The sequence below is a fragment of the Poecilia reticulata genome, linkage group LG2, assembly GCF_000633615.1.
Source record: "Poecilia reticulata strain Guanapo linkage group LG2, Guppy_female_1.0+MT, whole genome shotgun sequence".
Classification (NCBI taxonomy): Eukaryota; Metazoa; Chordata; class Actinopteri; order Cyprinodontiformes; family Poeciliidae; genus Poecilia; species Poecilia reticulata.
In genome coordinates, this window is record NC_024332.1 from 12470428 (window position 1) to 12485510 (window position 15083).

At 39.3% G+C, this 15083-nt stretch overlaps 1 protein-coding gene across 1 annotated transcript in view; it reads right to left on the minus strand.

Moving 5' to 3' along the window:
* The window catches only part of tbx15 (T-box transcription factor 15), a 42351-nt gene that overhangs the window by 4778 nt on the left and 22490 nt on the right, over positions 1 to 15083 (minus strand). Inside the window, exons 4-5 of the mRNA XM_017308579.1 lie at positions 8614 to 8781; positions 8297 to 8361 (exon numbers count right to left, since the gene is read on the minus strand). Of these exons, the coding sequence (XP_017164068.1) occupies positions 8297 to 8361; positions 8614 to 8781 (233 nt within the window). The remainder of the gene's footprint in view (positions 1 to 8296; positions 8362 to 8613; positions 8782 to 15083) is intronic.

Sequence of the window (15083 nt, forward strand, 5' to 3'; positions counted from 1 at the left end):
TACCTTTGTATTTACATCGGGTGAGTCTTTTACTTTGTTTCTACCTTTGTATTTACATCGGGTGAGTCTTTTACTTTGTTTCTACCTTTGTATTTGCCGTTTTCCTTCCTGGTGAGGTTTTTTGTGCCTGTGTTCTTTCAAAATAAAAGGTTCTTGATGAGATCTCATTGGTATTTCTCACTTTCAGCAAAGTCACTCAAGCGCTTTGACGTCCTGATGTTACAAAGGAGAAGTTTGACATTTCTGAAGTAAGGTCCTGTGAGAAGGTTGCAGCCATATTTGATAAATGTGAAACACTGAGTTCCTTTAAATCAAGGCCAAAGTCCCACCTGTTCGCCTTTGGTTCATAATAACTGGAACAGTGATCATAATCAACATATTTGATTAGAATTATTCATGATGATTTTGATTATGGCGTTTGGACAGAATTTAATGTCTTCTGTTTCATAATTACGCATGTTTTTCATTAAGGTTACATTTCTGTGTTAACAAATGTTATTCTTTTATTTGTTTGGTGTTATATTCTGATTTTAAATGTCATTTTTTATCATTAACCGCAAGTGGAAAATCATCATAATTAACAGGAAGGCTTTCAAGCATTTCTCTGTGTGTGTAGTTAATGTATAAAATGTGCTTCACTTAGTGATAAAGTTCCTGAAATAAGCTGACTTTTCACTAGTGTTCTAATTTAATGAATAGATCTGCAAGGTTTCCCCCAGAAAACTTGCTAACCCCGGTGGTTCATGTTAGGTCAGTCATCTAACGGTCCGTCGTGTTTTTGAGTTAAAAAATGTTTAAAGTTGACAGGAAATGTGAAAATATCACTTGATAATTATGTGTTATTGAAAGATTGGAAGATTAATACCTGAACACCAACTATAAAGTCTTAAAACATTTTAAAAAGACTTAAATAAATAAGCAATGCTTAGCCTGGTGAGGGCTCAAGTAAAGCCTGGAGGCCCGCCAGGCTTATAAAACACTGAGGGAAACCCTGAGTCTGTATAACAGGCTGACCTGTATTACGGTAGAAAAGTCATCTTCTAAATTTTTAGACGGTTCAAGCGAGCTAATAAATGAAATAACACCAGTTTCCCACATTAGTTTGCATAGAACGGTTTTACTGAACTGGGTGTCGCTGCTATCAATAAGGAGCATATTATAGGCAGGTCTGCAGCAACGGCGTTCCTATTTATACACATATTTACACATGTTACATCCAGTGCATTTCAACTGACTTCTGTTCAGTTTAAATTATTTAATTTATAACTAATAAAAACATTGTGCAGCAGGGAAAATGCCAGTATAACTACTGCACAGTTATTGAAAAATAGCAACTGCGGTCCAAAAGGATGCGCAACTAATTAAAAACATTCAAAATGTGCGTTTGTATAATTAAAAACGTTCAAAATGTGCGTTTGTATAATTAAAAACGTTCAAAATGTGCGTTTGTATTCAGACTTTTTACAAGAATAAAAACTGTGCAACACCAGATATGTGCAAATGCCAGAAGAAGTGTTATTTAAAATTGGTAAAAACTTTGCAATAACTGTGCAAACAATTGTAAGTAACTGAGGCTCTGTGAATGCAACAATTAACGTATATCAGCAGGATGAGGCTTACAGAGTTTTTCTTGTTTAATTAGAAAAAGTGAAATAATGGAAATAACTATAGACTTTTCAGTAAATATCTTCCTAGCATCTCCCAGGCCTGTCGCAATAAATCAATCAATTAATTGTGAAATCAGTTACAACGAGCTGAATAATTTCTATTTTTGCATGATTTATCTTTTTCTATTTTCTCTTTTTTCTATCAAACCTTGGATGACAAAAGTGGCTCTTTTTTATTTACAGAGACTTCATAATTGATTTTATTTGTTGTTTCTGCTATTTTGTTTATTTCTTTTGGATATTTAAAATTTCTTCCAGCTTCAGCATTAAACGCTCCTTAGAATGTAAAGTTTATAAGTGTTTGACTGTCACTGTTTGACAGTGTTTGATTCTCACTGTTTATTCCTGTTTTTATTTTAATTATGTAAAGCACTTTGAAATGCCTTGCCGCTGAAATGTGCTATACAAATAAAATTTGATTGATTGATTGATTGATTGATTGATTGATTGATTGATTTATTTGACAATGTGTTCTTGCATCAACATGTTTCTTGAAAACAGTATCAAAACAACAATGTTATCGTTTATCCTGATAACTTCTGGGACGATTTATCGTCCAGCTAAATTTGTTCGCTGGACAATAGAACTCATAAAAATTATTTGCATTCACTGAACTGAAGAGATTTTATTACGGATTTTAAGTTTGTTGTTTAAATATTAGTGATACGCACAGTTAGACAGTTAATAATGACTCTAGATCAAAAACGTGTATCTTAAATGGCGTCATAATTCATTTCAAGTCCAGGTTAGAAACAAACGCAGTGAGTCTGGAAAGCTTTAACAGGTAATCAAAGCATGAAACGACGAGTCAGAAGAAGACGGACGGCGATGGATTCTGCCTGAGCGCGTCCGACAGGAGAGGCAGAGAAGTCGGAGGCAGCTGACCGAAAACCGTCAGACCAACTGCGACAGAGAGGCGGGGAGAAGCCGACGTCTGCTTGGAGGAAACCAGGGCCATTAAAAAAGGAGGAAGTTTTCTTTCTTTTCTTTTTTTTCCCCCTTTTACTGCACACATAAATCCGAGGTGACGTTTCTCCTTGAATCTGCACATGCTTCTCTGTCCGGCTTGATTTACCTCCCGGCGCACACGGCTCCGGCCCGCTGCCGGGGGGGCAGCCAGCGCCCGCCGCTGTTATTTTAGGCCTTCTAACTCCCAGAGCATGGCGGCTCGTTAGTGCGCCTCGCTAATCTGACTGCGATCATTCATGCGCCCCGACTGCGGTGGGACCAAAACCCAATAAATGAGCTGTGTCCTCCTGGCAGGCCGTAAAGCCGCCTCACCAGGACACCAGGAGAAAGACACCTCCGCCAGTTACCGCTGGGCCCAGCGTGGATCTATATTGGGATGTAGTAGGTAATTCAGAATATATATATTTAAAAAAAAAAAGGCTGGTGTTTAATGTGATAATTGGCTGTGGAGGTTTGCCCTTTTCATTAATATGGATTTTCCACTGGATGCAGGAAATGATACAAAAGTAGCCGCGCTGTTCCTTTAGCTCCTGCAGTGTAAACACGTGTGCAAATAACTGCGTTTTTCCGACGACTGTTTATGCAATTCATATCCGATTCTAATGTTAGCTCCTTAAAGTTCAAAAGTGGCTGAAATAACGAAGTACGCCACAGCGGGTTTTTTTTTTTATGTTTGACTTCTCTTTTTCCAAATAAAAAGTGGCTGCCTTCAGCTCTGATATTTTCTTCTTTGCGAGGTCAGTGGCAGTAAATTGTTGTATTTAAAAAAGAAAATATATATTAAGTTCTAAAAAAACAACAAAAAAAACAAAAACATTTTCCTTAGAAAGAACAGGCAGAACTGGGATAAAGCCTGGCAGGATGTTTTACCGCTCTTTCTTTTTGGAACGAGCGGTAAAGTTAGTTTAAAATCGTCTGGTTTCCGGCCATGGACTGGACTTTTACGCGCGGCCTTCAAATATCGAGTATAGTTGAGGTCGGGGTTTTTGGAGGGCCATCCAGAAAGTCGACTATAAGTCTTCCAGAACCAGGTTTTTATGTGCGCTCTGGAGCATTGTCCTCCTTTTCTTGTTTCTTTTTCTCTTACAATAAAACATAACCGCTGATACAACACTGCCTGGTGTTATATAAACTATGTAGGCTCTATAAAACAAAACCTAAATATTTGTTCAAATGTGACTCAATCTGGAATGAACCAATTAAAAAAAAAAGAAGACAAATCCAAAATAAAGAGCAGAGCAGAGAGATTTTCCAGAATCCAAGAATTTTCAGTCTGAAAATGATAAATCCAATTATTTTCTGGTCAGTGAATGCACCTTCCTAAGAAGAAGTCTGAGGAGACAAACTGAGGTAAGAAGCTATTTAAAGGGGAATTGTTTGTTGGCCATGTTGTGACGCATATGTACTTCATTCAGGCTGCTAGAGAGCAAAACTTAAAAATCATAACAGGAAGGCCGCAAGGATAACACCTGAGAAGAAGCACAGCATGCTTGATCAACTGTTATGAACCATTAAATTAAATGTTAGCAACCTTACAGAAATCCCAATGTTACCATAAAAATCTCTACATTCAGATGTAAGCAGAAGGTCGACTGTTAAAGCAGTGCTAGCTATGCTAACTAAGCTAACTGCTAATGGAATACGCAAAAGATGCATGAGAATGTCAACTTAAAATCATTTTGTATTTGTTTAAAAGTTATGAAAGTCATATTTTAGAGCAATTGCTCTCTTGAAGGCAGAGTTATGGTCGTGCTGTTGAAAGTTTGCGTTGAGCGTGTGCGAGCCGAGCAAGTTGTGTAGCGGTTATGCTGGACGTGTACGTCGGTGCAGTGTTCCCTGAAAATGAGCCGAGGCAAATTACAAAAATTCAGAGGTAAACGACCAGGTGTGCCAGGCCAACGTGGATGGGCTAGCACATGCGTCGACAATAAACACAGCTTAAGGGTTCTGCACATGTGAGGCGATGTCATTTCCTCCGCCTTTATTTCCTGTAGAACTTGTGAGGCCAAAAGCCGATTGCCCTCATCCAGCTGAGCGACCAGTGAAATTTGTGCGTGTGAAACTTTGAGCTCGTACACGTAGACGTGCACACGCGGCTAGCCACACGACGCAAGAAAGTCGAAAAAGGTTCAATTTTTGTTGCTGCTGCCGTTGTCGCATCCCGTGTGTCGAGTTCATTGGTGGGAACCTTTTGTTGTCGTTCGTCCAGCCCGTTGGATGTGACGTTTCATCTGTTCGCCGATTCTACCGGGATCGGGTAGAATCGGTATTAGCAGATCGACGGTTTCCAAAACACGGATACAAACTCGATTGGTGCAGCTCTTCAGAGGAAGGAATTGAAAGTTTTCTGAATTAGACAAAAAGTTACTCATCAAACTTTTTCTGAGGTCTTAATGGATATTGTAAATATTAGCACCGCATATCTGTAATTTTCACTAACCGAAGTTAAAAAGAAAGAATGAAGCGTTTAGCCCTCCCTCGGTGTTAGCGTGACGCTCAGGAGGAGCTCGACAAATGTCAGTGTGACCCCGCCTGACCGTAAAAAAAAAACAAAAAAACCCTGTTGGGTCTCTTGAGACCGCCGGAGGGTTGAGGGAGGGTTAGCAGAGCAGTGAGGGATGCGAAGCGAACAGAAGGGCTGCAGAGCTGGAATCCGAAGCCGCACGTGAGGACAAATTCATTTTCCCTCGCTTCTCTCCACGGACAAATATCTCACTTTCTGTTATCTTTTCATCTGTTGCTTCCCCTGCAATAAAACTCCGATGCCAGTTCGTAAATCAAACGGCCTATTGTTTGAAAAATGAAAAAAGATGTCTCAAATATCTGTGCGCTTAATAATGCGGACCAGATGAAGGAGGCTGCTTTCATGTGAGGCGGGTCTGCCGGGTTTAACGTCCCTCTCATTCCCTTCCTCCTCCATCACGCTGATACTCATCGGGATTCAAAGACCTGACGGAAGACGCGGCGGCTCGAAAGAAAAGAGACTTGATGGAAGGGAGGAAGAGCTAAAGGAGAGCAGCAAATATCTTCAGTGACGTTGTTTATTCTGCACGTAGTGAGAAAAACCTTTACTGTATGGATTTGGACGAGAGCAGGCGAGGACGTCCTACAGAACATGTAGAGCTTCACAGTAACGCCCGACTCGCTAGGCGCTTCGTACGACGTCTGAGGAGTCCAGACGGTGTTAATAACCCCGCTGATGTGGTGATTTGCAGGCCAGAAAAAAATTAATTAATTAAAAAAAAGTCTAGACTAGTTGAGGTGAAAGGGAGGGAACATTCTTTTACACCAAGCCATTGTTTCCAGAAGCATTTTATAACCAAATCTTTTGCTCTAAAAGTGTTTGGATTTATTTATGGTTTCTCTGAATAAAGGGTTTTTACAACTGGGCAGGAATTTACGGTTAAACGGCGAGGTAGACGGACCAGCAGACCCAGGTGGTCATCAGGGCTTGGAAAGGGTGTGCCGGGTGCCAGAGCTGAACCACAAGCCATAACCTTAATGATCACCAGCTAAAGAGGGAAAAAGCGATATTTTTTTCTCTGAGTAATACCATAACGATGATATACTTCGCTCTACCGCTTGGTGTGTGTTCCCTTTTCTAAATCCATTTTCATTTTTTGGAGTCAAACAAAAACAGAAAATTGTATTTAGACCTTAGAGTACAAAAATAAATGATCAAATCAAAGTGTGAGAAGGAGAGGAGAGGCAAGCAGCAAAAAATATGTTTAAAGCTAGTAGAGCAACGTGAGGCAACCTCACAGGAGTAACAACACAGTTAGAGGGAGGGTAAAGTGTCACGTCTGTGAGTTTTTGAATCGAATATAATTTGTCATTCTTTTTATCCGTAGAGATGACCTGTTGCTTCTGAGACCTCATTGTGAACTTATGTGCTACTTGTTGGAGCGCTTACCTTTTTATGTACTGCTAAGATCACTTTGTACCTTCATGCAAATTCAATAAAAACACATTTTATTGCATTTTTACTACAAGAACGGATTATTTCACACTCGTCGGACATCGCTAACCTGCCTTGGCAGAAGGAAATAATATCTATACTTGTGTTTTTTTGTTGTTGTTTGAGACGTTTGCAGTCCTTTGAGTTCTCAAGATGTAAAGCACATCATAAATAAAATCTCTGAGAAATACGTCTATTACTATTATTATATTGAAAAATCTCACCTGTACATCCCAATCAAAACAAAGCTATGAACCCTTCAACTCATCATATTTGTACTGGCCTGTCATATTCACAGAAGCCAATAAAAATCTGAGACATTGAGAAAGTTGAGGCTGATAGAAGAGTGAGGCAGCCTTACTCTCATTAACACACTGTGCATTAAAATCACTGACAATTTTGTTTTTTCACTTAAAAACCAGGCAGCCAAACTGAATCCATCCAGGAAGAAGATTGTGGATGCACCACTGCTTCTGTTTTTCATATAAATATTAATAAATCTCCCCAATCTAATCCCTTGTATGAGGCAGTATTATGAAAAATCAACCTCTTTACATCTTGTTATAATGTAATTCCCTCATGATAAATATAGTTAAAGTGTTGCTTTGATTATTTCATGTATGTTTGAAAGACCCTTTAATCTCCATGGCAACCATGCAGCTGTTACAAAACGCCTGGTTGGATTTAGCTCCGCCTTCAAGGACAAAGCTCCTCCTTGGAGCTGCAGTTTCCAAGTTTCTGAGTTTCAAAAATGTATCCCTTCCCTGTGACTCCCACACTCAGCTCCTTCAGACTATCCAGCAGCAATTAGCAAACACCTGGTGGAACTGAGCATCAGCTGAGCTCATTATAGGAGCTACTTTGTGAAACGCTGGTAAAAATGTTGCTAAACAGTTAATAGAGGAGCCATGTTGTGATGACTTCCTGAAGGCGGAGTTTCAGAAAGAGCAGCAGCTTCTTAAAGAGAGAGAGACCCAATTTAAAGTTGTTAAATTACTTTTAAGTCATATTTGACACATATATTTTATTTTATATTATATTTTTGCAATTTTATTACAACTGAAGATAATGTAGATACTATATCATACTATAAAATGGCGCTATATGGCTGGAAAACTCGTTGGTAAGCGCTACAACAAGTAGTACATAAGGTCACAATGAGGTCACTGCACACATGCTTCCATCTGCTTTGATTAAAAAAGCAATTCTGATTAATATCAGTAAGTCGTCACGGTGTTGTGAAACCTCTTGCCATAAAAAAAGAGGAAGGAAAAAAAAGTGCCTGAAAATCTATTATCTAGTGACTGACTACACATGTTACTGACAATAACAAGTTGAAAAATGTTGGTAGCGATCACACAGCGTTCTTTGGAGAAAGCCAGTGATTCTTTTGTTCCCACTGTTGTTTCATTTGCTGTGGATCTCGGCTATTTGGAGGGCAGCGCAAGAACACAAGATGTGGTTAAGAACAGAACTTTGTGGTGAGATTTAAGAAAACGTCTTTTTGTCGGGAATAAAAGGCAGGTTTTCCTAACCGGACGCATTCCTCACAAGAGCTCTCCTCTGGCCGAGAAGCGAAGATTATACATATTTTTTCGGAACATAACGTTAAAACCTTTGAAATAATGAATAGGTTAAGTTGATGGATGGAAACAGATGCAAGGAGTTAAACAAAGCACTCCCGACAGGATTTATTCTGTACCTGTTTCGGCCCGAGTCCCGGAATCCTTTGGCAAAGGGGTTGCGATCAATCTTTAGTCTGGTGATCTGTCAAAACGGCAGACAGGACAACGTATTCTGAAATTGATGAAGCTCAAAATTAACTCACACAAAAGGATTTTTTTTCTAGTACGATGCCACATCTTATTAGATGTACGACCAAAAATAAAAGAATCCATAAAGCTGAGGAGTAAATCCCCCCTTTGTGAACACATAACTTTTTTACTAATTCATAAAATATGCCAGGTTAATATCAAATGTCCTAAGAGAGAGAGGGAGAAACAAAATGGCGCTGCTTACCTGCTGGTTCTGGTAGGCGGTGACGGTCGTGAAGACGGTTTCGGAGAAGCTGAAAGTTTTAACTCCCTCCCCGCTCGGCACTGGTTTGTTAGCAGACAGCTCACTGCTGAAGTCCTTCCTGATGATGTGAACCCGAGGCTGGTACTTGTGCATGGAGTGAAGGATGATCTGTAAGTAAATATGTAAAATATAAAGAAATAAACTGAGGGGATTTACAGCTGGGAGTGTTTTCCATGTTAGCAGGAATGATGCAATGCAGCTTCCTAAAAACTTTGTTCACTTTTGTCACATTTAAAAGCTTCAAAATCAGACAAAGTCGTCGCCTCAAGAAGTGTGTTTTATCAAATTTATTGATTAATCAATTCCAGAAGATTTGTTTGTTTGATACTTGAACAGAACCAGTCCGACAACAGGAAGTAGGCTGGAAATCACCAACAGGAAAAAAAAGTAAATGAATAATCAAGGCCACATCTAAAAAAAATTAGCAGATCAGAAACTGATTATGATTGAGCAATTTGACATTTCAAAAATAGCTTCACTTGGTGCCACTTTACAATAAGGCTACGATTACAGCTGGTTAATAAATAGTTTATAGATATGTTATTAATTCATCTCAACACTTTATAAATCATGAATAACTCTTTATTATGCATTAATTAAGGGTGAGAAGAAGACAAAATATACTGGGATTTTTTCTTTTTTGGCCAAATAGTGAGCCAAATCTGCTTTTTAGCATATAGTCTCCTTCTCCTTCTTTATGCATGAGAGGCAGTTATTTATGATTTCTAAATTCAGATGAATTAATAACATATCTATGACCTATTTATTACCCATCTAAAAGAGGAGTTTTATTGTAAAGTGGAACCAATTGTCCAATGGAAACTCGCCAATTTTGAAATAACTCAAATATTTCAAAAAAAGTTTTGTTTGGATGATGTTTTTTTTTTTTACTGTAATTTGGTTTATTTCCCAAAACTGAGATGGAGCCACTTTTTTCCATCACGTGAGTCACATGATCAACAACCGGATGTTACTACTGCCGCAAACCACGAAGAAGACGACAGGAAGTGGTAGGAGAAGAAACGTATTCAGACGTGATTTTAATTGTGCTTCTTATTTAACGTGAAACACCACAATTGCAAGACTATGTTTTTTCGACATAAGTGGAATATTTGCGCCCATTTTGTCATGGAAACGCGGCCCAGCGAGGGCTACAAAGTTACGTCTAAGAACCAGAGTACGAGCCGTCATCCCCAAACGGGGGAGGAGAAAACCAACCAAAGTTACTTCTGGAGCGCGCCGATGACTCTAAAGAGGTCATAAAAACCATCAACAACCTGCAGGTATATCTACGCTCTGCTAAGGTCAAAGTTCATGATTAAACAGTATGAAAGAGAATGAGCACAAATGGCATCCATGGAGATCAAAACCACTGCAAAACAAAAAGAAGGGGGGAAAAGACATCTTGATGATCCTCAAGACTCCTGGAAAAAATATTCTGTGGATTTATGAGACATCCTATTACATCTGGAGTACGGCAAGGCAAGGTTACTTATGCAACACCTTTCGGCCCAAGGCAAAATCAAAATGCTTTTCTTTGACGCTAATACGACAGATTTAAAATGAAGTTTAGAGGGGTGGAGGGGAAACTTGGTTTAGAGTAGGCAACAGCAAATAAAAAGGTTTTTAACCTTGTTTTAGAAGAGCTCAGGGCAGGAGCATTCCTGCAGAGTACAGGGAGCTTATTCCAAATTTTTGRTGCTTAAAAGCCTGAAGGCTGCATCAGCATGCTTTGTTCTGACTCTTGGAGAGGTTGGTAGGATTGATTCAGATGATTTTAGCACTCTTAATGGTTTATAGCGCCGAAGACGATCGGATCAGACACCTAGTCCAGGCTTWTGAAGGTGAGAGACCCATTAGTGAGGTTCTAAACTCTGTTGGGTTTACAGCGTCAGGACCTCAGAACCCGACTGGTACTCGGATCGGCTTTCGTTTTTGYAAGGAGTCTCGCAGCAGCATTTAAARTATTTGTTTTTTTTCTTGATAGTCCAGTGAAAACGCTGTTGMAAAAATCAAGTCTGCTAAAAAGTGACCTTTCAGAATCCTGTTGGGACAATMGGTCGTCTAGTCCTGGACATGTCTTTGGGTCACAATGTGCCGTATTTACCCTAAACTAAGATCAGGYTCATGGTCAACGCYAGATTCCTGGGCTTTCTCTGAATGAAAACAACATTTTAGAAAATTAACATCTAAGCATATTTCCAGTCAAACATGGTGATGAAGTGGCAAAGTTCGTGGCCTACTTTGATGGAGAAGGTCTTAAGGTCGAGTCTAACGCTGTGACAAGATCTGAAACCTGCAGTTCAGGCTCGAGAATCCTCCAATAAGGTTAAATTACAACAGCTTTGCAAAAAAAAAGAGCGGATTTATGTTTCCATTTGTTCATTATTTACTTTTGGAGGCTTTTACTTTTCATGTGAACAGGATAACTTAATGAAATTATCATTTGAAAACTTACTTTTTTTTTTGCTCTGGGCAGTTTTCTTTGATATTATAATTGGTTTTTATTAATCTAAAATATAAGGCTAATAGTTTGTCAACGTTTCTGAAATTTACACTGAAAAAAAAACAAAGTACTTTTTTTCTAGTTTCTAGTACAAACATCTTCTTGGTAAAACTAATATTTATTGTTTTAAGTGAATAATTCCTTAATTTAGATAAAAAACATACTACTTCCACTTGCAGTTTATTAAGATGTCTTGCTGTAAGTGAAATAATCTGTACATTTTCATCAATATTAAGGAATTATTCACTTAAAACAAGCTCCTATGTCTCTCTGAAAAGTTACTTGCAAAATACTTTTGTTTTATTCCAAGTGTATTGAGATATTTGCACTTAAACAAAAAAAAMCAAACATTTGGTGACATTTGGTTCTTCTGCAGCGATGAAGTCCTCGTTTCTTTTCCACGCATTCCTCCCAGAGTCGGCTGGCTGTTCGTGGCTAAAACTTCACGCCGTCGTGAATCTCACTGGAGGATTATTTCACAGCAGAGCGGAGGCGTCAGACCGTGTCGGCCTCAGCCTCGCCTCGGGGCCCCCGGTCTGCTCCTGATTAATCCGAGGGTGAGAAAACCTCCCCAGAGCCAAACACCCCCAGTTCTTCCCTCATCCTGCCGCAACGAGAGGGGGTCATTTCAAAGCGGCGGGGCCGCAGGGGCGAGAGGAAACACCTCTGAATATGAAAAACACAACACCTCCAGACCCCCAATCACACACACACACAAGCAGAAATTAAGACTGGTGCACGCTTTAATCTACCATCCTCGTTTTTTTTTTTTGCGGTCCTTTCCGCCACRCTCTGCTCTTGGATCAGCCGTCAATCAGAACGCTGTGGGAGGAGCTGCGGTGTCTTTTTACCCAGCTCAGTAGACGTCGCACAAATTGTTATCCCCCCCGCCTCCCACCCAAAGAAAGAAAGAAATATCTCCTGACTCCATGTCTGGACTCTGGTTTCTCACCGGGGGAAGACATGGTTGCGCTGAAACGGCCGTTTGAAAACTCAGGATGGAAAAGACAGACATGAAAAGACCTCAGGTGGTTCGGCTCGTTTTCACCATTTTTTAAAACCCGCATCATAAATTCTAAATCTTTGCAGCCAATTAGCTCAGCATTGTTACTACAACAGATACTGGAAGGGGTAAGAAAAAAGAAGTCAGTTTCTGCTGTGTTTTCAAGTCAACGCTGCCTTTTTGTGTGCAGTAATCGTCTGGCTCTCTAGTTTTTGGGCTCTCATCCTGATGGAAAGTGTCGTCTTTAACTAATTTTCTAAAGTATTGTTATGCTTTTAGCTCCATCCATCTTCCTATCAACTGTGACCAGCTTCCCCAAGTACGAGACAAAAGAAAGCATGATGCTGCGACTGCCATGTTTGACTCAGAGGACGGCGTGTAGCTCCGGTTGATGTACTGTGTCAGTTTTTCGCAGTACATTGTGTTCTCTGCGTAGGCCAAAGAAATTAATCTTTTGTCTCGTCTCCACCACGTTCTCCATGTGTCATAATGATGTTCCCTAATGTTCTCTTAACAAAGCTCACAGGATTTATTTGAACCTCAAATTACTGATTAGATGAGCTCTAAATGCAATTGACTGCACATGTTTTATTCATTTATTTATTTTCAGAAGTATCCATAGAAAGAGGGTGAGAACTAATGTGCATATTTGTTCTTGAGCATCGTTTTAGTCAACCATCACTTTTGCAGTTGACAAAAAAAAAATCCCAATAAAATACATAGAAGATTGTGTCTGTAACGTCACAAAATGTGGGAAAATAAAAAGGAATATTATTTGAGTTGTATCTTTTTTTTCACTTCCGATACCGATATCAATATCTGAGGTTCAGTATCGGCCGAGACCGATACAGAAAACATCACTGAATGACTTAAAATGTTTTTTGTTTTTTTTAAACACAGACACGAATATACTGAATTACAAATTTATTTAATAATTCTGCACCAGTGCAGCACATTTGGATATACCAGCAGCTTCACAAGCTGACATACAACACAACTTTCATTTGTTCAGTCAGTGAAATTGAGAGTACAACATCCAATGTAAAATAAATGATATAGAAACTGGAAAAAAAGAAAAAAAAAGTTAACTACTTTGGTCAAACGTAAAAAAAAAAAGAAGCTGCAAATGTTTCAGAAAGTGGAATTAGGATTTATAAATATAATGTAAAGTAATTAATAAAGCATAACGTCGCTCTGATCTAGAGATTTTATCAATATCAGTTGTGTACTGTTCAAAAATTAGGATAAATTTTAATATATGAAGTTATGTATTTTTTGTAAAGTGCCTCGAGACGTCATTTGTTGTGAATCGGCACTATGTAACTTAAGTGTTTAGACATCTGTCTCCTAGCAACATTCGTTTTTTCTCAAGGAGAAAAAGCCATTTTCAAAGACAAAAAGGCAGGTCAAAACTAGAAAGCAGTTTATTAAATGAGGTGACACGAATTAAACGCAGATGACCCGGCCTCTTAACTCGAAACAAATGACTCAGGGAGCAGCCAGGGGACAAAAGGCTGACAGTTGTTCAAATTAAATTAAGTTAAGAAGAGATGTTTTCATTTTCGGCGGAGATAATCCCCTTCAGTCGCCTCCGAGGAGCACCAGCGGGGGAGGAGAGGGTGAATCGACAACCGCGCGTTGTTCATATCACTGGTCGGCGTCAAAAGCAGCTTAATGATGACCTTAAAAGATCGGCGACCGGATGAATAAATCACAGAGTGCAGATGAACCGGCTTGAGTTCAGCGGAGACGGGCAAAGGCTCAGAGCGGGGGGCCAGTCGCGAAAGGAAAGAACAGAGCATGCCCCGCATTTCATAACTGCAGAGGAACAGAAAGAAAGTTGCGTCGCTTTCTGGCCAATTACATGATTTTCGGGGCGGCGGGGAGGGGAGGTGGGCCACGACGGGCAGATGTTCAAAGCGGACTTTCAGAAATATTTACTGTGCAGTTTTACACAGTCTCACACAACAGCCCAGATATGTTACAATGCAACGCATCATTAACCATAAAGAACAAAAGAAAGCAACAAAAGGAAAAATGAAAAAAAAAAATACAAAAGATTTGGGTTATAGTCTTGCCTGCTTCAGAGTTTTATTAGATTTTCCCATACAGCAGAGACGCAGGAAGTACGCGATAGAGAGAGCGACAGGAGGGCGAGCGGTGCATTCAGGGACTGCGTCGTCTTCTTGTAGACAAATGATAAACATCAAAAATCTCCTGCCTGTTTAGGCTGTGTTGTTTTTATTTGGTGCACCATTGTCACTGTAAGAAGTCATTTTAATTTTTCTAGTTGTAGATAAACATTTATGACATTTTTACCTCTGGCCATTTTACACACACTTAATCCACTTCGGCGTTGCACAAAACTTTCTTTTTTTTTTTTCCTTATGGTTTATTGTATGACTAAATTATAACAAGATGTTTTGTACAGTTCATTTTTTGAAATGAAGGCTTAATTTGTGGTTCCCCGCTAAATTTTATTACCATACAGTCACAATCTTCCAAAGTATCAGCAACGCTGCCAAGCAGATTATTATTCATTTTTATTTAGACAAAAACAAAACTTTTTAAAATCTTTATGAAATTTTAGAAACCGTGGCAGACTTTACGTCCAGTACCACATTCAGATGACAAACAGTGACTAAGCGCTTCTCCAGAAACTTTGGTGACTCTCACACTAAAGGCTTTTTTTTTTTATACAAACTATTTTATTGTTCTAATCAACGTTAAGAACTCCTGCTTTAAACATGAGATCCTTCATCTTAAACTACCCCCCCAGAGCCCGTTAGCATTCGCACAAAGCCTGGTGTGAATACTAAGGCTAGTTAGCATAGCCATTGACGATGTCTTTGCCTTTAAGACATGGAGCACCACATACAAGAGTATATATATATATATATA